Here is a 26153-nt window from a genome sequence, read left to right on the forward strand (position 1 = left end):
TACCAATCAATCTGCGCATCAGGCAGAAACTCCTCACCCTGGGTTTCAAGGCTCTCCATCACCTCGCCCCCTCCTACCTCACCTCCCTTCTCTCCTTCTACTGCCCAGCCCGCACCCTCCGCTCCTCTGCCGCTAATCTCCTCACCATTAGGCCTCGTTCTCGCCTGTCCCGCCATCGACCCCCAGCCCACGTCCTCCCCCGGGCCTGGAATGGCCTCCCTCTGCCCACCCGCCAAGCTCGCTCTCTTCCTCCCTTCAAGGCCCTACTGAGAGCTCACCTCCTCCAGGAGGCCTTCCCAGACTGAGCCCCTTCCTTCCTCTCCCCCTCGTCCCCCTCTCCATCCCCCCCGTCTTACCTCCTTCCCTTCCCCACAGCACCTGTATATATGTATATATGTTTGTACATATTTATTACTCTATTTATTTATTTATTTTACTTGTACATATCTATTCTATTTTATTTTGTAGTATGTTTGGTTTTATCTCCCCCTTTTAGACTGTGAGCCCACTTTTGGGTAGGGACTCTCTATATGTTGCCAATTTGTACTTCCCAAGCGCTTAGTACAGTGCTCTGCACACAGTAAGCGCTCAATAAATACCATTGATGATGATGAATTAGCCTCCCCACCTTCAAAGCTGTACTGATGGCATATCTCCTCCAAGAGGCCTTCCCTGACTAATCCCTATTTCCTCTTTTTCCACTCTCCTCTGAGTCTCCCTAGTTTGCTCCCTTTATTCATTCGTTCCTTAGCCCCACAACACCTGTGTACATATACATATCCCTTTCCTTCCTCTCCCCCTCGTCCCCCTCTCCATCCCCCCATCTTACCTCCTTCCCTTCCCCACAGCACCTGTATATATGTATATATGTTTGTACATATTTATTACTCTACTTATTTATCTTACTTGTACATATCTATTCTATTTATTTTATTTTGTTAATATGTTTGGTTTTGTTCTCTGTCTCCCCCTTCTAGACTGTGAGCCCACTGTTGGGTAGGGACTGTCTCTCTGTGTTGCCGACTTGTACTTCCCAAGCACTTAGTACAGTGCTCTGCACACAGTAAGCGCTCAATAAATAGGATTGATTGATTGATCCATAATTTATCTATTTATATTAATGTCTGTCTCCCCTTCTACACTGTGAGCTCACTTATTCATTCATTAAGTCATATTTATTGAGCACTTACTGTGTGCAGAGCACTGTACTAAGCTCTTGGGAAGTACAGGTTGGCAACATATAGAGACGCTCCCTACCCAACAGCGTGCTCACAGTCTAGAAGCTCATTGCAGGCAGGGAATGTGTTTACCAACTCTGTTGCAATGTACTCTCCCAACCGCTTAGCACAATGCTCTACACACAATAAGCGCTCAATAAATGTGATTGATCTAAAAATAAAGCCTAACCCCATGAATTCATCCCTTTAAATAGTTGGGAGGTTCTTTCATTCACTCATTCATTCAATCATATTTATTGAGTGCTTACTGTGTGCAGAGCACTGTACTAAGCGCTTGGGAAGTACAAGTTGGCAACATATAGAGGCGGTCCCTACCCAACAGTGGGTTCACAGTCTAGAAGGGCTGCACGGCGACTTCATGCAAAAAGTGTCTGTTTTCAGTTCACTGCAATGACTACTCATTGTGACACATCCCGTAGATGGAATATCAGAGCGAGGGAATCGATGCCGCAACAGTGGAGTACGAAGACAACCGCCCTCTCTTGGATCTGTTTCTCCAGAAGCCAATGGGTCTGCTGTCTCTTCTGGATGAAGAAAGTCGATTTCCCCAGGCAACCGACCTGACTTTAGTCGGTACGGACTTGTGAGAAAGCTAGGAAATGACTCGCTCATATCTTGAGAGAACTGTGGCGTCTGCCGGTTTATTGGGCAGCATGACCTGCTGTCCATATCTGCGTAGTCTTCAGCTGGTGAAGTGTTAATACCATTTTGGTTTGTTTTTTAATCCATTGACATTTACAACTAACGATGATGAGCTCAGCCTTCCATCTCTTGAGATAGGAATTCAAATGGTAGATTGACACCATTTCCAAAAATTAAGTCAGCTGGCACCCCTGTTGCTATCCCTAACTGGGAATCCATCTGTACACCTTCTGAACTGCCAGGATGGAATCAATCTAGGATTATCTACTTCCCTTAGGCAGATTTCTTGTTCCAAGGCTAGTTCTTCCAACTAGTGGTGCTCATACCACTGCTGTCGCCTTACGGACTATCAGGCCGTTTAACTTCCTCATGCACCAGAAAGAACAGCTGGCTTCAGATTCCTTACCCACTTCGGTACTCCCAGTACCATAAGAAACTCCATTTTGCTTTAAGAAGTAAGAGAGAGAGGATAGAGACGATGTACAAACTTATGTTTGGGTCCTTTCTGATGACTAGCTCAGTCATTTACAGGGCTTGTGAGTTTACTCATATCGATGGTGGTTCTTTGAGAATAAAAAAGTTCCATAAAAATGGTCTGCTCAGGAAAAGCAAAAGGTGATTGAGAAGCAGTTGGTAGCGTAACCGATGCTGTGAAAGAAGGATGTGCTGTGGACTTCCAGGAGGAATGGCAGGTCATTTGTCAAAGGCAGAGTATTGAAATATTTTCAAAACTGCCTACCGTAATCTCCAGTGTTGAAAATATTCATTGTATTGTGGGAGCTGTGGTGAGCTTAAAACTGGATTGTTTCTAGGCTACCCTTTTATCAACCAATCAATCAATCAATTGTATTTATTGAGCACTTACTGTGTGCAGAGCACTGTACTAAGCGCTTGGGAAGTACAAGTTGGCAACCTATAGAGACAGTCCCTACCCAACAGTGGGCTCACAGTCTAAAAGGGGGAGACAGAGAACAAAACCAAACATACTAACAAAATAAAATAAAGGAACAGGTGTTATTACTGCTGCAGAGTAAAATCCTTTTTATTACAAATGTTTATTGAGCCCTTTTATTGTGCAAAATAATAGCACTGGAATTATATCAAGAAATCAATTAAAGCACAGTGCCCAGCCCACAGTCTGAATTGGGGAGGAAAGACTCACAGAGATTATAATCCAAATACATTGAAAATAAGTTAAAATTCAGTGATAAAAGACCTATATTAAAAATGCACGGTCCAGTTAAATGGTACTGGAAGGGGACAGTCGTAACTACCACGGCTGACGAGCAGTCCCTGCTCATGACCTGCTGCAACCACGTCCCTGCTCATGACCTGCTGCGATCACACGAGTGTTCGGAAAGTTTTACAGGCAAGCTTGATCACCCAGCTGCCACATACCCCCACTTCTTCACATCACGCAGTCCCTGCAACCTCCAAACATGGTCCTCAGAGACTTGATGGGCAGGAGATTCTGGGCTGTGTGGAGATGAGCTTTGACTGACTCCCCTCAGGTGGATCAGAAGTGGGAGCCTCAGCCATCAGTGCCCGGGAGGTCCCTGTGGTCCCTGGAGCACCAGTGTCATGGAGGCTTCAGCAAAAGAGAGGGGAGAAGATGGAAGTTTGGGATGTTAGGGGATGGGGTTTTCCCTCATACTTGCAATAATCCAAGATGGTGCCCCCTAAATTGTGCTCCCCATAAACCATGCCTAGCTGGCCTGCCAGCAAATCCATCAGTAGATCTGGTCTTTGCTATGTGAGGAATCTGAGGCTAATTTAACTCTTGGTGCTGAAGCATTCTGTTACTCTTAACGTTTGGCTAATTGGAATTGGAAGCAGTTCTAGACACCCTGAATAAGTATCTCTCTCTTTTTTAAAAAAACAAAAAACAGATAAATTCGAAGATAATCTACGCTGCAAATACTTCTGGAGGCCAAAACGAGTGGAGCTGTGCTTTGGCATTCAGCACTATGCTGGAAAGGTAAAGAGAATCTGATTGTTATTAAATCTGAATTTGACAAGGGGTAAGTGGATGCATTATTGTGGCTGTGCAGCTCGTGAAATTGCTTGCATATTTCCGTCCTTTTTTATGCTTGATGAATGGCTAATAGTAACTCACAGACTGCACAGTGGTATCGTTCACAAGAGTTGCCTCTGGCAGAGAAACAGTTTCTCACAGGGGGTGGCCAACTGCAATCTGCCTCTTGCCGGAGGTCCTGCCTAGAAGTGACAGCTCTCCAGAGACAAAAACATATTACATCTCCTGGCAGTGTGTTTAGCTGGCAATGTTCACATTCTAAAGCAATTTGGAAACATGCATGCAGTGTGGGAGGGTTAATACCTTGATAAGATGATACGGTGCCTCTTAAAATAGCATCACATTGCTTTAAATGTCTAATATCTGGAGACATTTAATTTCAGAACTTTCCTTTGCAGTCCAGTTTTTTGGCCACTGTTGCCCCAAACTAGAGAACTGTCACTTGGGCATTTGCTATTCTCCCCACCCTTAACCCCACAGCATTTATATTGTGTATCATAAATTATTTATATTAATGTCTTGTAAGCTTATTGAAGGCATAGAACATGTCTGCCAACTCTGTTGGGTGCTACTCTCCCAAGCATTTAGTACAGTGCTCTGCACATAGTAAGCGCTCAGTAAATAGGATTGATTGATTGACTGAGTCATTGTTACTGATTTCAGGAAAGTCTCTTTTGTTTTTTGCCTTGGAAATTGCTATGACTAAAACCCAAACCAATTTTTTAAATAAGCTATTTAAGATCACTTAGAGAGCAAGCACTGAATTATGTTTGGGGCGCTTTATAAGATATAGAAATTAATTTAATCTAACCTGGTGTTAATTGAAAAGGAGATTGCAACATAAGGTTTTCGCTACGTCAGAAGTGTGTGTATTTTGGATTCTTGTTCTGAATTTGGCTTTACTTTCCACACTTCATTGAACTGCGCTAATGTCCAAAGATGAACATAAAAATTCCTAGGTAGGCAGCACCTGCTCTCTTCCTCCTCTAGCTTCTTTCCACTCCCCCTGTCCCTCCACTCCCGACAAAAGTCCAGTGGTAGCCCTGGGAAAATGGATCAGGATCACACCTGGTGGATCCTCTGTGGTGAGGAGTGGATTGTGACGTCTGGCCTGCCCTAACATTGTCTTAGCTCAGATCATTGGGAAGCTGCATGGCCTCATGGAGAGGGCATGGGCTTGAGAGTCAGAGGACCTGGGTTCTAATCGTACCTCCACCACTTGTCTGCTGTGTGACTTTGGACAAGTCCAGATTTGTCCCAACAGACAACTGCTCTGTGCCTCAGTTGAAACGGGGATTAAATCGCAGTCCCTCGTACTTAAACTGTGAACCCTGTTGGACTGTGTCCAACCTAATTAAATTGTATCTATCCCATTGTTTGGAACAGTGCTTGGCACACAATAATCTTTTAACAAAGGCCATCATTCTCATTCAGTTAATCAATTAATAGTATTTATTGAGCACCTACTGTATGCAGAGCACTGTGCCACGCAAGGTACAATAGAGTGGAATAGAGGATTTGGGACTTACAATTTAGGTCTCTGTCTTCTGTATCTGTTCTGGTTTTCTTGTATCTGTACCACTGCATAGCATTAAGTTTGGCACAGAGCATACTTTTAGTAGATACCATAATTATTATTAATATTATTATTTTAATAGTGTTTGTTAAGCACTGTACTAAGCCCTGGGGTAGATTCAAGAAGCTGCTGTGGCTCAGTGGAAAGAGCCTGGGATTTGGAGTGAGAGGTCGTGGGTTCAAATCCCAGCTCTGCCAACTGTCAGCTCTGTGACTTTGGGCAAGTCACCTAACTTCTCTGTGCCTCAGTTACCTCATCTGTAAAATGGGGATTAAAATTGTGAGCCCCCCGTGGGACAACCTGATCACCTTGTAACCTCCCCAGCGCTTAGAACAGTGCTTTGCACATAGTAAGCGCTTAGCAAATATCAACATTATTATTATTATTATTCAAGATAACCAAGTTGTAATTATTATTATGTAAAAAATATTTTGGGATGCTTACAGTGCCCTATTATATTGTTTGCTCTGAAATTTTGAAGTGACCTTCCACATGGACACTGGGTATGCAGTGTACATGTAACTGATGTAGGATTGATGGCTATATATATACACGTAATTTATTTTAATGTCTGTCTCCCCTTTTGGACTGTAACTTCCTTATGGGCAGGGAATGTGTCTACATGTAACTGATGTAGGATTGATGGCTATATACATAGACGTAATTAATTTTAATGTCTGTCTCCCCTTTTGGACTGTAACATCCTTATGGGTAGGGAATGTGTCTATTAAGTCTGTTGTATTGTACTCTCCCAAGTGCTTAGTCCAGTGCTCTGTGCACAGTAAGCCCTCTCTAAATACCATTGATTGACTGATTGATCGCCTGATTCTGGGTTCAAGCCAGGATCTCTACGGCCACCTTGAGCTCAACTTGCACAGACCCAAATCCCTAATTGGATATCTAACCATCCTAGGTTCTTGGCATCTTCGGGAAATAGTCCCTGGAATAATACCATACTTTGACTTTTCTTTCAAGTACCCCTCTCATCAATTTTCAGTTATCGTCCAAATCTCTGTCAGGCAGGTCAAGGCAAGTATATGTTCTCCATATTTTAAAGGTTAGGAAACTGAGGCACCAAGCAGTCAAATGACTTGAACAAAGTCACACAGCATACAGGAGGCAAAGCATCCCACCCTAGGCCTGTACCAGGACCTGGAGCCGTTCTTGGCTCTGGCTCAGCTCTTCCTCCTTTTGTGCCCAAACCCACCCAGAAGCATTCTGTTCCACATGTGGCTTCCCTGGAAGAGGAAAAGTAATGTTCTTAAATGAATTTTAATAGCTTGAAGAGGTTAACACCCCTCCTGAAACTAGGCTATTAACTTCTCACCATCAGGGTCTTGACATTCTGTTTCAGGTGCTTAAACATACGTTTTAATGATTGTCTCCCCCTTTATATTAAGACATGGTCTTTTGATACTCTGGATTTTTTTTCATATAAAGACTAATTTGACCAGATGTGAAGGTGAATTGAACTGGCAAAAATGGTACATTCCCTGTATCTCTTTCCCCCATAGTCCAAAGTTAGAAAGCACAGCTGTTGCAGATTTAAAGTCTTTGGAGAGGTGTATCCTGAGAGAGTTAACTGCCACAGCTAATTTTTCAGCTTGCATAACTGGGGGCAAATAACGTTTGCTTTCCTTGTTTGCTGTTTCTAATTTAGGTTTTGTATGATGCCCTTGGCTTCCTTGAGAAGAACAGAGATACTCTTCCTGCTGACATAGTTGTCGTCCTCAGAACTTCAGAGAACAAACTTCTTCAGCAGCTCTTCTCCAGCCCTTTGACCAAAACAGGTATTCCTCTACTCAGCTTCGCTAATATAGAAGTTGTCACTCAGGTGTCCTTCTGTGTCCTTCATTTGCTGGGGGCTATTTCCCCCTGAGCAACAGCATCCAAGCCCAGGCAAGAGTTTCATCCCAGATTGCAAAAGAGAAGCAGTGGAGCGTAGTAGAAAGAGTGTGGGCTTGGGAGTCAGAAGACCTGGGTACTAATCCCAGCTTCACCACTTATCTGCTGTGTTACCTTGGACAAGTCACTTCACTTCTCTTTGTCTCAGTTACTTCATAAAGATGTGAGCCCCATGTGGGACCTGGCCTGTGTCCAACCTCATTATCTTGTATCTACCCCAGCGCTTAGTACAGTGCCTGGCATATAGTAACTGTTTAACAAATACATAAAAAAATCTTCAGAGCTCTAAAACTAGCTCTGAACTGGTATTTGGTTTTTGAGAATTCCCAGTGCAACCCAGGTCAGTAAGCGTAGTTTGAATGATGTACCAGGTGATCTTTGGATCTCTAGCAGTTGTCACTTTTTCTACCAGTAGGAGTTTTGTCTTGACCTATTTCATTAACCTCCACCCCCGCCACACACACAAAAAAACACACCACAGTTTACTCTTAACTGAAAGTGGTGCTATTAACTGGTCTAGATCATTTGAAAACTGGTGGTCTTGGTTACCATGAGTTAGACAGGGCAATAATGGCTACTGCTAAACTGCACCAGTTGGAAATTCTGTGATTAATAGGTCTTCCAGGGGACACGCCCCAGCTTCCCTCACTCACCATTCCACTGTCTAATAGTCCTGACTGGCGGAAAATTACTCTTTAGAGCTTGCTTGCTGCAGTTTAAACCTGATTCCTATTGGTAAAGCCACAGAAAATAGATATGTGTATGCTTATAATGTGTTCTTCTGTAGGGAAATGTAAAGAGCCACTAGAGGATTTTTGCTCAAAAATAATGTTTGATTTCCTTCCTTCAGAATACAGAACAAGGGGTCATTTTGCGAACCACGGTAAAATCTCACTAAGCCCGTTTGTTATGTGCTCCTGAAAATGTCCTGTCCTATATATTGGTGAGGCATTTAGAAATAGAGAATATTGTTTCCTATCATGTAGGTGTGTGATGGTACTTGGGAACCTCAGATTCTATTTCCCACTGACTCAGATTCAGAAAACTTGTTTTCCTAAGTGGCAGATAGACCCTGGCTTCCCTGTAGCCCATCTCCTGCCCAGTGTTTGGGGCTGAAGGAGTCCTCTTGAGGTGACCAAAGAGTTGGGAAAGTCACCCAGATTAGCCCCTCCTGTCCTACAGCCCTGGATCCTGGGATGAAATGATCCCATCTCCCTACTCCCTATAGTGGCAGTACTGATCCTGGGGACCCAGAGTCTAAGGACGTCTCGGTAGGGTAAACCACGAACTCTTCTAGAAATCAGGGTTGGAGGATCCTGTGTATTTCGTTACAGTAAATTCACATGTTTAATTTTAAATTTGTTGATTGAGGGAGAAACAGAGGCTTGTGAAGATAGCGTGTGTGTGTGTGTGTGTGTGTGTGTGTGTGTGAGAGAGAGAAAGAGAGAAAGAGGAGAAGGGTGGCAAGAAAGTATGCAAAGCTGCGGGAACCCTGGGAGGAAGGGAAAGGGCAAGGCAGAATGTTTATACCTGCGAGGAAATTGGGATAGCTCAATAGGCAAGAGATGGTGTGGCTCATTCATTCATTCATTCATTCAGTCGTATTTATTGAGCGCTTATGTGTGCAGAGCACTGTACTAAGCGCTTGGGAAGTACAAGTTGGCAACATATAGAGACGGTCCCTACCCAACAGCGGGCTCGCAGTCTAGAAGGGGGCTCACTTCTGAGGTTCCTAGAACAGCAAGATTCACTGCACTGGTGGGTAACTCTTGGGGCTTCATCAGTCACTGAGGGGAAGGTCAAACGAAGCCAATTGTTGTTGTCTTATATTGTCGAGTCATGTCCGACCCATAGCGACGCCGTGGACACATCTCTCCCCGAGCGGCCCACCTCCATCTGCAGTTGTTCTGGTAGTGTATCCAAAGATTTTTCTTGGTAAAAATGTGGAAGTGATTTACCATTGCCTCCTTCCGCTCCATAAACCTGAGTCGCCGCCCTCGACTTTCTCCCATGCTGCTTTTGCCCAGCTCAGGTGAGTTTTGATTTGTAGCAGATTGCCTTCCACTCACTAGGCACTGTCCAAGCAAGAAATAGAATGGATATGCCTCTGCTTGACTCCCCCTCCCATAATCGAGACTGGTAGAATCCTGGAAACTCTCCCGCTGTGACCCTGAGAAGTGGAATGAAGCCAGGCCCTGTGGGTTAACAAAGCTTTCTGTTGCCTTTATCATGCCCAGAAGCAAAAGAGCTGGATCCAAAGCTTTGGCTTTCCGACCTTTACTGATTTCCCAAATGGATCTGAAGTGGATCCCAGAAATTTTGTCCTGCCCCTCTGTGCGTCTGACAGCAGAGACCCCAGGTTTCTGCCTGGTAAGCCTAGTTTAACCACAGAGGAAGGGCAAGTGCTGTGCTCTTAAGGGTCTGTATACTGTAATAGCTGTGTGCCCTCTTTTAAAAAAGAAAGAAAAAAGCTTCCCTATCATTATTTGTTCTCTCTCCCCCTTACTTCTTTTTTCCTTTCTCCCTGAAATTACTAGAGAATGGAACATGGAGCCTTTGTATCCTGAAATTAAGCTTCTGCTGGCTCTGTTTTTGTCACCTCCTGTCCAAGAATCTCTGCATCAAACAAAACCTCCTTACCAAGGGCTTTTAAGCACTCAGTCAGCTCTCCCAGTCCTGCCTTACCTAGCTGATGTCCTGCCAGAACCTAGCCCAAACACTTTGTTCCTCTAATATCATCCTACTCACTATGATGATGATGATAAAAAATAGTAGTTCTGGTAATTGTTAAAGTGCCTACTATGTGCCAGGCACTATACTAAGCACTTGGGTGGATTCAAGCAAATCAGGTCGGACACAGTCGCTCTTCCCCATGGGGCTCACAGTCTTAATCCCAATTTTACAAATGAGGTAACTGAGGCACAGAGAAGTCAGGTGGCTTGCCCAACATCACACAGCAGACAGTGGCAGAACCAGGATTAGAACCCAGGTCCTTCTGACTCCCAGGCCGTGCTCTGTCAACGAGGCCATGCTGTTTATCTATACCTCAGTCTCATCTGCCTCACCATCAACCCCTTGTCCAAATCCTCCTTCTGGCCTGGATCACCCTCCCCCTTCATAAATGGTAGACCACCACTCTCCCCATCTTCAAAGCCTTATTAAAACCACGTCTCCAAGAGCCTTCCCTGTCTAAGATCTCATCTCCCCTGCTCTCCCTCCTTTCTGCATTGGCTCTGCACTTGGATCTGTCCCCCTGTGAGCACTTGATTTGCTCTAACTTTCAGCCCTGCAGCACTTATGTACATCTCCATAATTTATTTTAATGTCCGTCTCCCCCTCTAGGTTGCAAACTTATTGTGGGCAGGGAACGAATCTACCAACTGTTATATTGTACTCCCCCAACCACTTAGCACAGTGCTCTGCACACAGTAAGTGTGCAATAAATATGATTGATTGATTGATTGAACTCTGTTGCACTTTCCTAAGTGCTTGGTACAGTGCTCTGCATGCAGTAAGTGCTCAATAAATTCTGTTGATTGAATCACTTTACCTCAGCATCAAAAGAAGGTTCAGTTCCATCCTTAGCATTTCTCAAGTCCAGTAAGAGGATGGGCAGCAGTGGTCCTCCCTCCAGTCCTTCCCTGCCACCCACCGGAGAGAAGTCCCAGCGCTTCCTCTGGGATGATGCAGCAGAGTGCTTAGTACAGTGCTGTGCATGCAGTAAGTGCTCAATAAATTCTGTTGATTGATTGAATCACTTTACCTCAGCATCAAAAGAAGGTTCAATTCCATCCTTAGCATTTCTCAAGTCCAGTAAGAGGATGGGCAGCAGTGGTCCTCCCTCCAGTCCTTCCCTGCCACCCACCGGAGAGAAGTCCCAGCGCTTCCTCTGGGATGATGCAGCAGAGTGCTTAGTACAGTGCTGTGCATGCAGTAAGTGCTCAATAAATTCTGTTGATTGATTGAATCACTTTACCTCAGCATCAAAAGAAGGTTCAATTCCATCCTTAGCATTTCTCAAGTCCAGTAAGAGGATGGGACAGCAGTGGTCCTCCCTCCAGTCCTTCCCTGCCACCCACCAGAGAGAAGTCCCAGCGCTTCCTCTGGGATGATGCAGCAGCAGTAGCCGTAGAGGGCCAAGAGGCCAATTTCTGGACCAATTCTCTGGGCTTTTTAAATGATCAATCAATCAATCGTATTTATTGAGTGCTTACTGTGTGCAGAGCACTGTACTAAGCACTTGGGAAGTACAAGTCGGCAACACATAGAGACAGTCCCTACCCAACAGCAGGCTCACAGTCTAGAAGGGGGAGACAGAGAACAAAACCAAACATACTAACAAAATAAAATAAATAGATATGTACAAGATAAATAAATAGAGTAATAAATATGTACAAACATATATACATATATACAGGTGCTGTGGGGAAGGGAAGTAGGTAAGATGGGGGGATGGAGGGAGGACGAGGGGGAGAGGAAGGAAGGGGCTCAGTCTGGGAAGGCCTCCTGGAGGAGGTGAGCCCTCAGTAGGGCCTTGAAGGGAGGAAGAGAGCTAGCTTGGCGGATGGGCAGAGGGAGGGCATTCCAGGCCTGGGGGAGGACGTGGGCCGGGGGTCGATGGTGGGACAGGCGAGAACGAGGCCTAAAGGTGAGGAGATTAGTGGCAGAGGAGCGGAGGGTGCAGGGTGGGCTGTAAAAGGAGAGAAGGGAGGTGAGGTAGGAGGGGGCGAGGGGATGGACGGCCTTGAAGCCCAGGGTGAGGAGTTTCTGCCTGATGCGCAGATGGAGTGGTTTCTGCTTTCTGGTGAAGAATAATTAGAAAGGGGGTTACGTGTAGCCTAGCTGAACTTGGTTCTCGGAACCGTCTCGTAAATATAAGAAAAATGTCCAAAGTTCATGAATTCCACATTTGTAGTTTCTTTCAGCAAAATAGCTCCTTTACCCTAATGAACACTAGGTGATGCTATCCAAGAAGCCAGAATGAATTTGAAGCCTTGATACTAGTGGCTGACCAGAGATCAGATTTAATTGCTTCCTCCCAGTATTAAAACTTCACTGTCTGACTGGAATCGTCATCCCAAAAGTTGGTGAAAGATGGAAGACAGGCAAGAAAGAAAAAAAGCTTTTAAAAAATTATTCTTTAGACAGTTTATTAGTCCTCAGTCACATGTTAAGAGAAGCAGTGTGGCTCAGTGGAAAGAGCCCGGGCTTTGGAGTCAGAGGTCAGGGGTTCGAATCCCCGCTCCGCCAACTGTCAGCTGTGTGACTTTGGGCAAGTCTCTTCACTTCTCTGGGCCTCAGTTACCTCATCTGTAAAATGGGGATTAAGACTGTGAGCCCCCCGTGGGGCAACCTGATCACCTTGTAACCTCCCCCAGTGCTTAGAACAGTGCTTTGCACATAGTAAGCACTTAATAAATGCCATTATTATTATTATTATTATTATGTTAGATGCAACAGGTTCCCTCCAACCAGTTCACCTCATTTTGTCATATTTAAAAGTATAAATTAGCATTGTAAAATTAAAACTGCAGTTTGTTTTTTAAAGAGTTCTTTTTCTCTTCACCAGAAACTCAAAGTTTTTGTTTTGATTATCACATTACAGAGATCTTTCAACCTCAGTCCTCAACTTGGAACCTATGGCATATTCTACATATTGGGATTGCATGTTGAACCTCTAGATTTTAAGAACACTCCCATAAATGAAACTTTCAGAATGGGTATAGTAAATTCTCTGATCAGGCCCTACTGAGAGCTCACCTCCTCCAGGAGGCCTTCCCAGACTGAGCCCCCTCCTTCCTCTCCCCCTCGCCTCCCCTCTCCATCCCCCCATCTTACCTCCTTCCCTTCCCCACAGCACCTGTATATATATATATATATATATATATATATATATATATATGTGTGTGTGTGTGCGTGTGTTTGTACATATTAATTACTCTATTTATTTATTTATTTTACTTGTACATATCTATTCTATTTATTTCATTTTGTTAATATGTTTGGTTTTGTTCTCCATCTCCCCCTTCTAGACTGTGAACCCACTGTTGGGTAGGGACTATATACGTTGCCAACTTGTACTTCCCAAGCGCTTAGTACAGTGCTCTGCACACAGTAAGCGCTCAATAAATACGATTGATTGATTGATCAAAAAGAGGCTGATTTATGTTGAAATTGCCCATTGTTGGTTCAGGAATTTGTAGTTATTATAAGGTGTAGTTTTATATATTCACTTCTACCGTTTAGGTTTATCAGTTTGGCACTGGAAAAGGTTCAACAATGGCTGCTTTTAAAATGTGTCCCAAATACTCCCACTTAATTAATCTCTTTCAAATCAGTCCGTTTTAAGGATAAATTCATCTTGTGTGCAGCGTGGCTGCTTTTAAAATGTGTCCCAAATACCCCCACTTAATTAATCTCTTTCAATTCAGTCCATTTTAAGGATAAATTAATCTTGTGTGCAGTGTGTGAAGGCACACAGCCTGAGCTTTAGCCCTTTGCCAGACATCAGTTCAAGCCATTGTCACCCAACTCTGCTGTCAATCAATCAATCAATGGCATTTACTGTGTTTAGAGTACTGTAATAAATTATTGGGAAAGTACAGTACAGCTGAGTTGGTAGACACAATTGTCATTTTTTGAAAGTCATAACATAAATAGGATTTGACAAAGTTGCAATAGGGTCAGAAAATTAAAAGTTTATTGAGCTTGTTAAAATAATAAAACCATTATTTGATTACTTTTCCCAGTTAAATTCAAAATAATCACAAAAGCCCAAAGTATTTAATACAGCTCTAAATTTCCTGATCTTTCTGAAATATTTCAAGAGCTTTACCAGGTTGAACAGTCTTTAACACCGCCAGTTGAGCCCACTAGCTTTTAACCCCAAACCTGAGGAAGTTTTCTTATTGCTCTGAGTAAAATCGTAATTTGGAACTTGCTGATCGTTCCCTTCAGAATTTCATAAACCTCAGCTTTCAAACAAGCCAGGTAATTGATCTTGGAAACATATGGATTGGGCAAGGTCCGATCTTAGTCAGTCTCGGGATGAAATGAAAGCCAAGACAAACTATATTTTGAGAAGAGTCAGAGCTGTTGATAACAAGTGACAAATGACTTGGTACTTACCTCAGAATCGCTTTTAAAACTCTTTAAACTGGTGTTCTCACATGTCTTTCTCCCCAGCACTTTTCCCCCAGGAACAACTATTGGAAGGAGTAGTGCTAGGGGAACACTGGATTTGTGTACCCTGACAAGTGACCTCCCCTCACCTATCATCATCATCATCATCATCAATCGTATTTATTGAGCGCTTACTATGTGCAGAGCACTGTACTAAGCGCTTGGGAAGTACAAATTGGCAACATATAGAGACACCTATGCACTCACCACCGCCCTCCATTCCCGTTCTCCTGCTCCCAACCTCTCCAGTGAGTGGTGGCAGTGCCTGCTGGGCTTCAGTGATTGGGAAGTACTGCTAGAAGTAGGAAATTGTACTGCTAAAAGTAGGAAATTGTAGCTTTTACTCTAACTCCTTGTGGACACAGCCTTATCCGCCTTTCCCTTTCTCCCAGCAGTGAGGTCTTGGTGCCAATATTTTCCCCTACCCAACCTTTCATCACATGCCCCAGCTTTAGCAAGTCATATCCACCAACGTTATTTAGAGTCCCCTCCCCGCCCCCCGCACAAACTCCATCAGCCCTGTGCTTTTCTGCCTTGTGGTGTGACCAAATGTGCAGCTATAAACTTCTCCTGTTCTCTTCTGTAAACATGCCATTCAGTGATGAGTGGTATTTAATATTTCCCCAAGAGGAAGATACCAGTGAGATGGAGAGGGGCATTAAATCTAGGGCTTAAGGCCAGCGTGTCCATTGTAAAGCTGTTAGGAAGACCACAGCCTCTTAAAGAAACACTGCAATGTGTAGCTGTAGACTTTGATTCCAGATGATCTTTCCACGGGATCTTTCTGGTCCCCTTACGTCCTGCCCATCCCAGAGTACTGAAAAGGTTAAAGAAATGGAGAATGATTTCATGAGACATGGGGTCATGAAGAGACATGGCTCCTCCTGAATTTATGCAGCTGACTGCGTGGTTTCCTTCTGCTGGGGCAGAAAGTTCGGCCTGTGGTGGAAACACACATCTCTTGGGCATGCTCTGGTTTCCAGGATTCTCAGGGGTGAGCAGGTAAGTGGTAGCAGCTGGACTCTGTTTCTCTTTTACAGTTTTCTCTTTCACATGCCATGTCACCTTTCGTCTTCTGGTGAGCAAATTCTTATGCTCACATTACCTTTATAGAAACGGGAGGTAGAGTTTGCTTGAATGGTATACGTGTGAAAGTCTGAAGTGGCAGCAACACTGTTTCAGGAGGCTTCACCCAAGGCTTTTCAAACCGTGAAAAGGGATGACATCTTAGCAGTTCTTTCTGTTACCTTTAAACTTAAGAGGTAGCAAGGTAAGAAGGAAGGTTTCGAAAGAAACCTAAAAGTACAGCTCCTCTGGGGATCTTTTGCATTCTAGTTTTGGTTCTCAGTTTGGGGTTTGGAAAATGAGATCATGCCTTGGCATTTCTGTGCCTGTGACACAGACCCTGCTTCCTTTAGAGCCTCACCTTTCTTCACCCTCCTGGTTCCCTTTTGTCCAACTTGGAACCAAGGGACACATCATCTTGTTGCTTTCTTCCTCCCTACTGTCTATTTTAGAATGGCAGCCCATCTGGCCAATTTTCTAGAAGGGATGGGCTGATGGGAGCAGGCCTACCCCCACCTCCCAGCCTCAAGTGTCTGCACACCCTGCTCCCCTGCAGCTGCACTGTTGCCCTTTAAAACCTCTAATGACATCTCCACCATTCTACCAGAGAAGCCTAAAAGTCAGATCAGGGAGGCTGGAGAAATGAAATATCGAGAAACTCCTCTGAGGATTAGGTAAAGTTCGGCTTTGCCTAAGGTGAACTTCGGTAGTGATATTTTTTTTTTTTTGGTCCGAGCCAAATTAGCTATCAGGGACCCTTACTCACTGTTCAGTGGGAGAAGATGCTTGAGCTGAAATTAAAAAGTTAATTAAGTGAGGTGTAAATTCTGTCTTTCTCTCCCTGTCCAAAGCCCTTCAGCTGCTTTGACTGGGGCAAGAAGTGACCGTTGCCCTTAGTGTCCTTGTTTCTTTAGTCTTGGTGGTGCCATCAGTGATGAAACGGCTGGTTGGGTTTATTCTGAGTGTGGGCTAAATTTTGTCCAAAGTGCTTCACAATTGAAGTTTCCCTTCTCCGTTCTGGACTGCCTCTCATGCTGCTAGATCAGCAGATGTGTCTGGCAAGATCGGCTGACGTGCAAGGGTTTCAGTGAGCTCAGTAATGGGTGGAGGCTGACGGGCCATCAGGGATAAGTAAACTTCCGTGTCCAGGGACCGGGACATTTTTGGGACTGAATGAAAAAGCCAGATTCTTGCTCTAAATGTTCTTTTTTTTTTTTTTTTTTACCCTAATGAGATGCAGGTCACACTTGTAAGCAGTGTGGCTTAATGGAAAGAGCACGGGCTTGGGAGTCAGAGGTCGTGGATTCTAATCCTAGCTCCACCACTTATCAGCTGTGTGACTTTGGGCAGGTCACTTCACTTCTCTGTGCCTCAGTTCCCTCATCTTTAAAATGGGAATTAAGACTGGGAACCCCACGTGAGACAACCTCATTACCATGTAACTACCCCAGCGCTTAGAACAGTGCTTGGCACATAGTAAGCACTTAACAAATGCCATCATTAGTATTATTATTACCCACCAAAACCCCGCTTATCTCTCCTGTCTAAAGTATCTTTTGCTCCCTGAATTCAGAGGAGCTCTTGTGTGCAATATATGGAGCTTCTCTCCTGTACATGTTGTACCTGTCTCCCCGCTCCTGGATATTTTGCAGACATAAAGTTCCACCTGCAGATTAATTTCTATGATAAAGTAAGAAATCCTTGGTTCCGCCCATCTGTCTTGCCATCAACACTGGAGGCTTTACGCTGACCTTCCTTCTTGATTGCACCCCCTTCTCTTGTTGGGTCTTCTGCTCCTCGAGTCTTAGGAAAAATGAGGAATCTAAGTCTAGTCAGGATAGACCTGGCCATAGAATAAACACTTAATTATTAAAGGCACAATTATAAAGGTGGGTTTGGGAAGAAAGAAGAGAGTGAACTTGGGTGTAATAGATAAACAGAGCAGTTATGTAAAAAGCCATGATAGCCATATAGCTGGAGGGGAAGGGACAGAGGCAAGAAGTGTTGAAGAGAAGCAGCATGGCCTAGTGGAAAGAGCACAGGCCTAAGAGTCAAAGGACCTGGGTTCTAGTCTCAACTCTGCCACTTGTCTCCTGTGTAACCTAGGGCAATTCACTTCTCTGTGCCTCAGTTACCTCATCTGTAAAATAGGGGGTTAAGACTCTTAGCCCCATGTGGGACATGGACTGTGTCATAACTGATGAGCTCATATCTACCCCAGTGCTTAGTACAGTGCCTGGCACATAGTAAGCACTAAACAAAACCATTCAAATTCAAAAAAAGGAGAGAGAGAAAGAACTGGCAGGAACTAGCAATGTGAATGTGAGAGTTACAGCATGGAGTTAAGGATGCAGACAGAACCGTTTACCCTCTCAGAAACACTGTGACTCTTTAGTTTCAGTGGTTGATGTCTTCCGTGTCAGAATTGGACTGAATTCACCAGACTGAAAGTCAGAACTTTCAGACTTCTAGAGGAATGGGAATCTGGACTCAGAACCCAATTATTACAAGCTCGGGACATTCATATTCTTTCAACAGATGTCCATTGACAGATCAGAAAACAATAGAATATATTATTGCGATTAAATATTGCATCAGCATTGATTGTTGGACACCCCCCCGTTTCTGCCCAGGAGGCTTTCCATAAGCAAACATAGCACACAAGTAACCAAAACATGACCTGTAACTAATGGTGCAGCTAAGTTTACCCGTCAAGGCCCCTCTCCTTCAAAAGAAGCGTGATCCTATAGACCAGAAGTGGACAATTATTTTGACTTTCCATCATCATCACCAACCGTATTTATTGAGCGCTTACTATGTGCAGAGCACTGTACTAAGCGCTTGGGAAGTACAAATTGGCAACAAATTGGCAACAAAATTTCCAGATTTTGAAACGTATGGAAAGTGTCACACAGGCACCACCAGGGCAAGTGGCTTGTGGAGCAGAGAGACAGACATGAAGGGGAAGAAGAAGAGGCAGAACAAACATTCCTTGAGGCAGCAATCCCCACACACTGTTGCTCTTGGGGTTTCTAGACTGTGAGCCTGTTGTTGGGTAGGGACCATCTCTATATGTTGCCGATTTGTACTTCCCAAGCGCTTAGTACAGTGCTGTGCACACAGTAAGCGCTCAATAAATGTGATTGATTGAATGGATGAATGAATGAATGAACTGAGCCAGGTTTCACTGACTAGATGAGAGGTTGGATACTGCCTATATGTTGCCAGCTCGTACTTCCCAAGCGCTTGGTACAGTGCTCTGCAAGCAGTAAGTGCTCAATAAGTACGATTGAATGAATGAATGAATTTATTGAGCACTTAATGTGTGCAGAGCACTGAACTAAGCGCTTGGGAGAGGACAGTAGAACAATTGCACTCTTCCCCACTCTCAGCTCCACAGAGAAGCAGCGTGGCTCAGTGGAAAGAGCCCGGGCTTGGGAGTCAGAGGGCATGGGTTCGAATCCCGGCTCTGCCTCTCACTTGTATATATGTATATGTTTGTACATATTTATTACTCTATTTATTTTACTTGTACACATCTATTCTGTTTATTTTATTTTGTTAATATGTTTGGTTTTGTTCTCTGCCTCCCCCTTCTAGACTGTGAGCCCACTGCTGGGTAGGGACTGTCTCTAGATGTTGCCAACTTGTACTTCCCAAGCGCTTAGCACAGTGCTCTGCACACAGTAAGCGCTCAAGAAATACGATTGATTGATTGATTGCCTAGCTGCCCAAGTGCAGCACCAGCCTGATCTCACTGAGGAAGGGCAAACCAGGAATTATCTCCTTTTTCTTGGGTAAACAAAGCACCTGTTGATGCTCTTGGCTTGGGGATCAGGCATGTAGAGCCCGGCAGAGGTGCACACAAAAGCTGCCTGTTTATGGACACAGCAACCAACAGCCCCAGGAAAACTCCACGCATCCTTGGCACCTTCCTTGTTGACAGTGTTTTGCCCTTCACTGGTACAAGCCTGGGTTTTTCTCCTTGTCAGGTTTCCTGGCTTCAGGCATCGATTGATCCATTGTCACTGTCCAGGGCATTAATTCCTGAAATGCTGGCTTTCCGCTTTTTAGAGTATAAGCAGCTTAGATCCTCCTTTTCACTTTAAAATTCCAGCTGCAGTTTCAAGTCATTTTACTGGGGGATCTCTTTCTTAAGGTTCATCGGCAGGGAGTAGTACTTTCCCAAGAGCTTAGTACAGTGCTCTGCACGCAGTAAGTGCTCGATAAATATGACTGATGGATTGAGATTGAGAAGCAACGTGGCTCAGTGGAAAGAGCACGGGCTTTGGAGTCAGAGGTCATGGGTTCAAATCCCAGCTCCGCCACTTGTCAGCTGTGTGACTTTGGGCAAGTCACTTAACTTCTCTGGGCCTCAGTTCCCTCATCTGTAAAATGGGGATAAAGACTGTGGGACAACCTGTTCACCTTGTATCCTCCCCAGCGCTTAGAACAGTGCCTTGCACATAGTAAGCGCTTAATAAATACCATTATTATTATTATTATTATTATTATTGATTGAAGTCCCTGGCCTGCTTAGTTTTGGGGAATTTCATCTTCAGAAAGGATTCATCTGGGGAGGAGGAAGGAATGCTAAAGGGTATTGGAAATGGAGGTGTGAGGGTAAGAATGCCTGCAGGCAGCCAAACAGGGCCAGGAAGACTGAGGGGCAAATCGTTGAGAGGGACAATGCAGCATCATCCAACGTTTTCACTCTGCTTTGCAAAGGGGAGGACATGCTTCAGAGAAACAGTGGCTTAGGAGCAGCAACACCTGCCCCTTGCTAGATTGGCTGTTTGTTCAGCTAAACAGCAGGAAGTCCAGTTTTAAGCTGCTCAATCCTGGATGTCTTTGTGTCCAGTGGTGTCATTTTAAGCACCAGCTTCGCTTTTTCAGCAGAGTTCCAAGGCTTGAATATGGTGCCCATGCTTAGGGGTACTTGGGAGGCTAAGGACAAAATTGAGGCTCCAGGGTTCCTCCAGGGACATGCTCTAGGTTCTGCAGATGTCCCAAAAGTTTCTGTATGATGTCATTACTTTACATTCCCAAGTCTATGCAGTACTAATCGATCAATCTGCGCATCAGGCAGAAACTCCTCACCCTGGGCTTCAAGGCTGTCCATCCCCTCGCCCCCTCCTACCTCACCTCCCTTCTCTCCTTCTCCAGCCCAGCCCGCACCCTCCGCTCCTCTGCCGCTAATCTCCTCACCGTTAGGCCTCGTTCTCGCCTGTCCCACCATCGACCCCCGGCCCACGTCCTCCCCCGGGCCTGGAATGCCCTCCCTCTGCCCATCCGCCAAGCTAGCTCTCTTCCTCCCTTCAAGGCCCTGCTGAGAGCTCACCTCCTCCAGGAGGCCTTCCCAGACTGAGCCCCTTCTTTCCTCTCCCCCTTGTCCCCCTCTCCATCCCCCCGTCTTACCTCCTTCCCTTCCCCACAGCACCTGTATATATGGTTGTACATATTTATTACTCTATTTATTTATTTATTTATTTATTTTACTTGTACATTTCTATCCTACTTATTTTATTTTGTTGGTATGTTTGGTTCTGTTCTCTGTCTCCCCCTTTTAGACTGTGAGCCCACTGTTGGGTAGGGACTGTCTCTATGTGATGCCAATTTGTACTTCCCAAGCGCTTAGTACAGTGCTCTGCACATAGTAAGCGCTCAATAAATACGATTGATTGATTGATTGATACTAATAACATACGGTGCCCCTGTTATTTCCAGGCCAGAAAGGGTGCATCAGGTATCTGCTCGTGCCATCTGTCAGTGACCACCCTAGTCCTGGGCTGTGAAGAAGATCAATCAATCAATCAATCAATCGTATTTATTGAGCGCTTACTGTGTGCAGAGCACTGTACTAAGCGCTTGGGAAGTACAAGATGGCAACATATAGAGACGGTCCCTACCCAACAGTGGGCTCACAGTCTAAAAGGGGGAGACAGAGAACAAAACCAAACAGACTAACAAAATAAAATAGAATAGATATGTACAAGTAAAATAAATAAATAGAGTAATAAATATGTACAGGCATATATACATTTACATATATATGCATATATATGCATATATACAGAAGAAGATCAGCCCGCAAGCCCTAAATTCTTCCAACCCATTGAAAAAGCCAGAAAACACATGCACACACACATACATCTACTGATGGTGGCACACAAGCATACACGTGCAAGTGCATACTTTAGCATGCCTGCACACTCCAGAACTAAAAGAGCTCTGATAAAGCCCAGGATAGTCTGCAGAAGTTTCCATTCTTGGCCTCCATGTCCTACACTCTCTATAAAGAAGTGACTATTTCGGCCTTTATTTTGAATGCACTGTCAGTTCCGCTATTTCTACAAAGCAGAAAAAGAGGTGATTGATATTTAGATTTTTTTTCCTCCCCCCAAATCATAGGTATATATGCTCATACTCACTTTGTAGTTTCAGTCTTGTATCTCTTTTTCCAGGTGTTCCAACTTCTTTCTTGGCCATCGTCACACAGCAGGGAATAGGTGATTAGCCCTTTTAAAATTAAAAAAAAAATTTAAATCTTAATAAGTAGCAAGGTAAAGCTGAAAAAAAAACATATTTTTAAAGAAGTTTTAAAAAAACTTCTATTTAAAGAACTCATTCATTGTCTTACTATTTTTTTAATGGCATTTGTTAAGCACTTACTATGTGCAAAGCACTGTTCTAAGCGCTGGGGAGGATACAAGGTGATTAAGTTGTCCCACGTGGGGCTCACAGTCAATCCCCATTTTACAGATGAGGTAACTGAGGCTCAGAGAAGTTAAGTGACTTGCCCAAGGTCACACAGCAGACATTTGGCGGAGCTGGGATTCGAACCCCTGACCTCTGACTCCAAAGCCCATGCTCTTTCCACTGAGCCATGCTGCTTCTCCATTGTTTTATCTTATATTATTGTTTTATCTTCTGTAAAGTATGCCCAGTATCTTGCCCCAAGCTCATTAGTTCCTATAATTTTAAAATATACGTACTGATTTATGTATTGAAGTATGCAATTTCATTTTGTGCCATTTGTTTCTCTGTAGCAGCAGTATCAAAAATCAACAATTGCAGCAACTTTTATTTTATCAAGTGGTCATAAATAAAGGAAAAGCAAACTAATTCCCTTGGCTGACATCCTAGCTATTCATTGAAATGAAATATGTTTCCATTTAAGATTAAAGGTTCTTTCCTTTTCATTCCACAGTTCATATTGGAGAGAAAGGACTCAAAAGCCATTTACAGTTTATTAATTCATTCAGCTATAAAATCTATTTTTAATGGGACTTTATTTGTCAGGCCTTTTTTTTCTACTTCTAAAAGATAACTGCAGGCACTTTAAGTCAAATGAATTAGAAACAAATCCATTATAATTATAATCTCTCTACTTAGAGATGGATCAAAACTTAACATTTTTCCAAGAATTTGGGTCAAGTTAATAGAAGCTATATTTTCCCTTTAAAACACAAGAGGCCTTCCCTGCTTCTAACTGGCTGGCCCATATGTTAAAAGCATATAAAAGTTAATCGTTTTTGCTTTGCTGCCAGTGTGTTGTGTGCAAAGAGGCTTTAAACCACAGCTGGGCAACGTAACAATTGTGAACTTTACTGGATTGCAGATGTGGGACATCAGTAAACTAAATTAAATGTAGCTTAACTGAGCTTTGGTTTGGGGGCAGATTGAGTAGGGAGGGAATGAAGGAAAGGAAGGAGAGAGGGTTTGACTTAGTAGTTTGTGTTTGCCCACCTTCTCTTCAGCAATTTTTCTGTGGCCTCTTTTTCCCCATAATAAAGGGATTCCTTTCCGCTAAGAGCAGGTAGGAAATGCAGGGGAAACTCTGGGATCTTCAGCCCGTAAAAATTCATTCATTCATTCATTCATATTTATTGAGCGCTTACTGTGTGCACAGCACTGTACTAAGCGCTTGGAAAATACAAGTTGGCAAAATATAGAGACGGTCCCTACCCAACAGCGGGCTCACAGTCTAGAAGGGGGAGACAGACAACAAAGCAAAACATATTGACAAAATAAAATAAATAGAATAGTAAATATGTATAAGTAAAATAAACAGAGTAATAAATCTGTACAAAATCAATGATAGAGGGTCTTACCGGCAAATACTACTTTTACTTTACAAATACTACATCGAAGGATAGAGCTGACAAGTGCCTACGTAAGTTAGGGCCAGAACACGCAGCAAGCTTCAAGCCCATGTCATTAGCAAAAATACTTTATTACTTATTATTATGTTAAATTCCATTCCAGCGATAAGAATTTTCCCATTTAAATAATTGTTCTCCAAATGGAATTTTAAAAGCTTATTTTAACCAGGTAGATCAGCTACCTTGTTGTGAGCAGAGTGTGCTCTGTTGGTGCAAATATGGTAGGCTGTGATGGATCTTTTTTTTTTAATAGTGTACGTTGTCCTTACTATGTGCCAAGCACACACAGACCATGTCCCGCATGTGGCTCACAGTCTCAGTCCCCATTTTGCACGTGAGGTAACTGAAGCATGGAGAAGTTGTGACTTGCCCAAGGTCACACAGCAGAAAAGTGGCAGAGCCAGGATAGAACCCAGGTCCTTCTGGCTTCCGGGCCCATGCTTTATCCACTAGGCCAGGCTGCCGCTCAGTAACAGCAAGCAGCTGCTAGATTGAAAAAAAATGACTTTAAATATTTTTTACATGTTAAATTATTTTCTAATTATATACACAAATATCATCCTGGGATAAGTGGAAATAAGCATAAAGATAGTGGTCACACAGTCCCTCCCACCTCCTTGAAAATAAAAACTCATCTCCCTTCTCTCCTGATTTACCCAGCACCACTAGCATCAGAGTGATCATCATCATCAATCATATTTATTGAGCGCTTACTGTGTGCAGAGCACTGTACTAAGCGCTTGGGAAGTACAAGTTGGCAACAGATAGAGACAGTCCCTACCCAACAGTGGGCTCACGGTCTAAAAGGGGGAGACAGAGAACAAAACCAAAAAGTAGTCTGTACATGCCCTCAGGATTGTGCATTAGTCTGACCACAGCCATGTACCTTGAGAGGATCAGTACCCCTGCTATAGGGGCTGAAGAGGCTGAGTGGAAGCATTTGGGAGATAGAATTGGGGACTGTAGGAGAATTTTTTAACGTACACCAATATAAATCCCTAGTTTCTGAAGTACTATCCTATCCTGCTATTAACTTGCGAGCTTCATGTAGACAGGAATGTGCTTGGTGTTTTTGTTGTACTTTCCTAAACATTTAGTACAGTATGTCATATCCAGTAATAAACACCATTCCTACTAATGTATTCAGCAAATAGGCACCTTGTGCTAAAAAACTGGAGATCTGTTTTCATCTATGCTAAACAGAACTGCCTTTTTCTAATGCTTAATTGAGATGGGCAGAAACTCCTCACCCTGGGCTTCAAGGCTGTCCATCCCCTCGCCCCCTCCTACCTCACCTCCCTTCTCTCCCTCTCCAGCCCAGCCCGCACCCTCCGCTCCTCCGCCGCTAATCTCCTCCCCGTGCCTCGTTCTCGCCTGTCCCACCATCGACCCCCAGCCCATGTCATCCCCCGGGCCTGGAATGCCCTCCCTCTGCCCATCTGCCAAGCTAGCTCTCTTCCTCCCTTCAAGGCCCTACTGAGTGCTCACTTCCTCCAGGAGGCCTTCCCAGACTGAGCCCCTTCATTCCTCTCCCCCTCGTCCCCCTCTCCATCCCCCCCATCTTACCTCCTTCCCTTCCCCACAGCACCTGTATATATGTTTGTACATATTTATTACTCTATTTATTTATTTTACTTGTACATATCTATTCTATTTATTTTATTTTGTTAGTATGTTTGGTTTTGTTCTCTGTCTCCTCCTTTTAGACTGTGAGCCCACTGTTGGGTAGGGACTGTCTCTATATGTTGCCAACTTGTACTTCCCAAGTGCTTAGTACAGTGCTCTGCACACAGTAAGCGCTCAATAAATACGATTGATGATGATGATGATGATGATGATGGGCATTAATAACCCTATTCAAGGCGGTTAAAATACCTCAGAGGTTGAGGAGGAGAGGAAGAAAGGTGGAATTAGTTTGTTGTGAGCAGGAGGTGTGTCAAACAACTCTATTGGATTGTACCCTTCCCAAGCAGTTAGTACAGTGCTCTACATAAAGTAAGTGTTCAATAAATACCATTGAGTCTGCCAAAGTAAACTTTGAAGCCCTTTCTGGAAGTAAAAGAGTGTTGTAAGAAATACTGGCACTAAAATTCAGTTAACCCTGTGGCCACAGAGGCATTCATGGTTCGACCTGAGGCAAAAATCTTTGACCAAAAGCTCCTGGTGATTTATTGTATTATTTTCCTTTTAAACAGATACCAATATTTAAATACCCTAAGTTGTTCCATTACATGTGTTTTCACTACCCCTTTTGGAGAGAACAGTTCTGGGGAATTGGGGGCTGTGCTTCCAGCAACGGTGTCAGAAAAAATGGCTGTATGCATGTGCAGGTGCTGGTCAAGGCA

General features: G+C 43.9%; 1 protein-coding gene across 1 annotated transcript in view; it reads left to right on the forward strand.

Annotated features, from left to right (window-relative positions):
• The window catches only part of MYO3B (myosin IIIB), a 304584-nt gene that overhangs the window by 123160 nt on the left and 155271 nt on the right, over window positions 1-26153 (forward strand). The window contains exons 19-21 of the mRNA XM_038751211.1: window positions 1658-1811; window positions 3770-3858; window positions 7152-7281. Of these exons, the coding sequence (XP_038607139.1) occupies window positions 1658-1811; window positions 3770-3858; window positions 7152-7281 (373 nt within the window). The remainder of the gene's footprint in view (window positions 1-1657; window positions 1812-3769; window positions 3859-7151; window positions 7282-26153) is intronic.

Source organism: Tachyglossus aculeatus, chromosome 9 (assembly GCF_015852505.1).
Source record: "Tachyglossus aculeatus isolate mTacAcu1 chromosome 9, mTacAcu1.pri, whole genome shotgun sequence".
Lineage (NCBI taxonomy): Eukaryota > Metazoa > Chordata > Mammalia > Monotremata > Tachyglossidae > Tachyglossus > Tachyglossus aculeatus.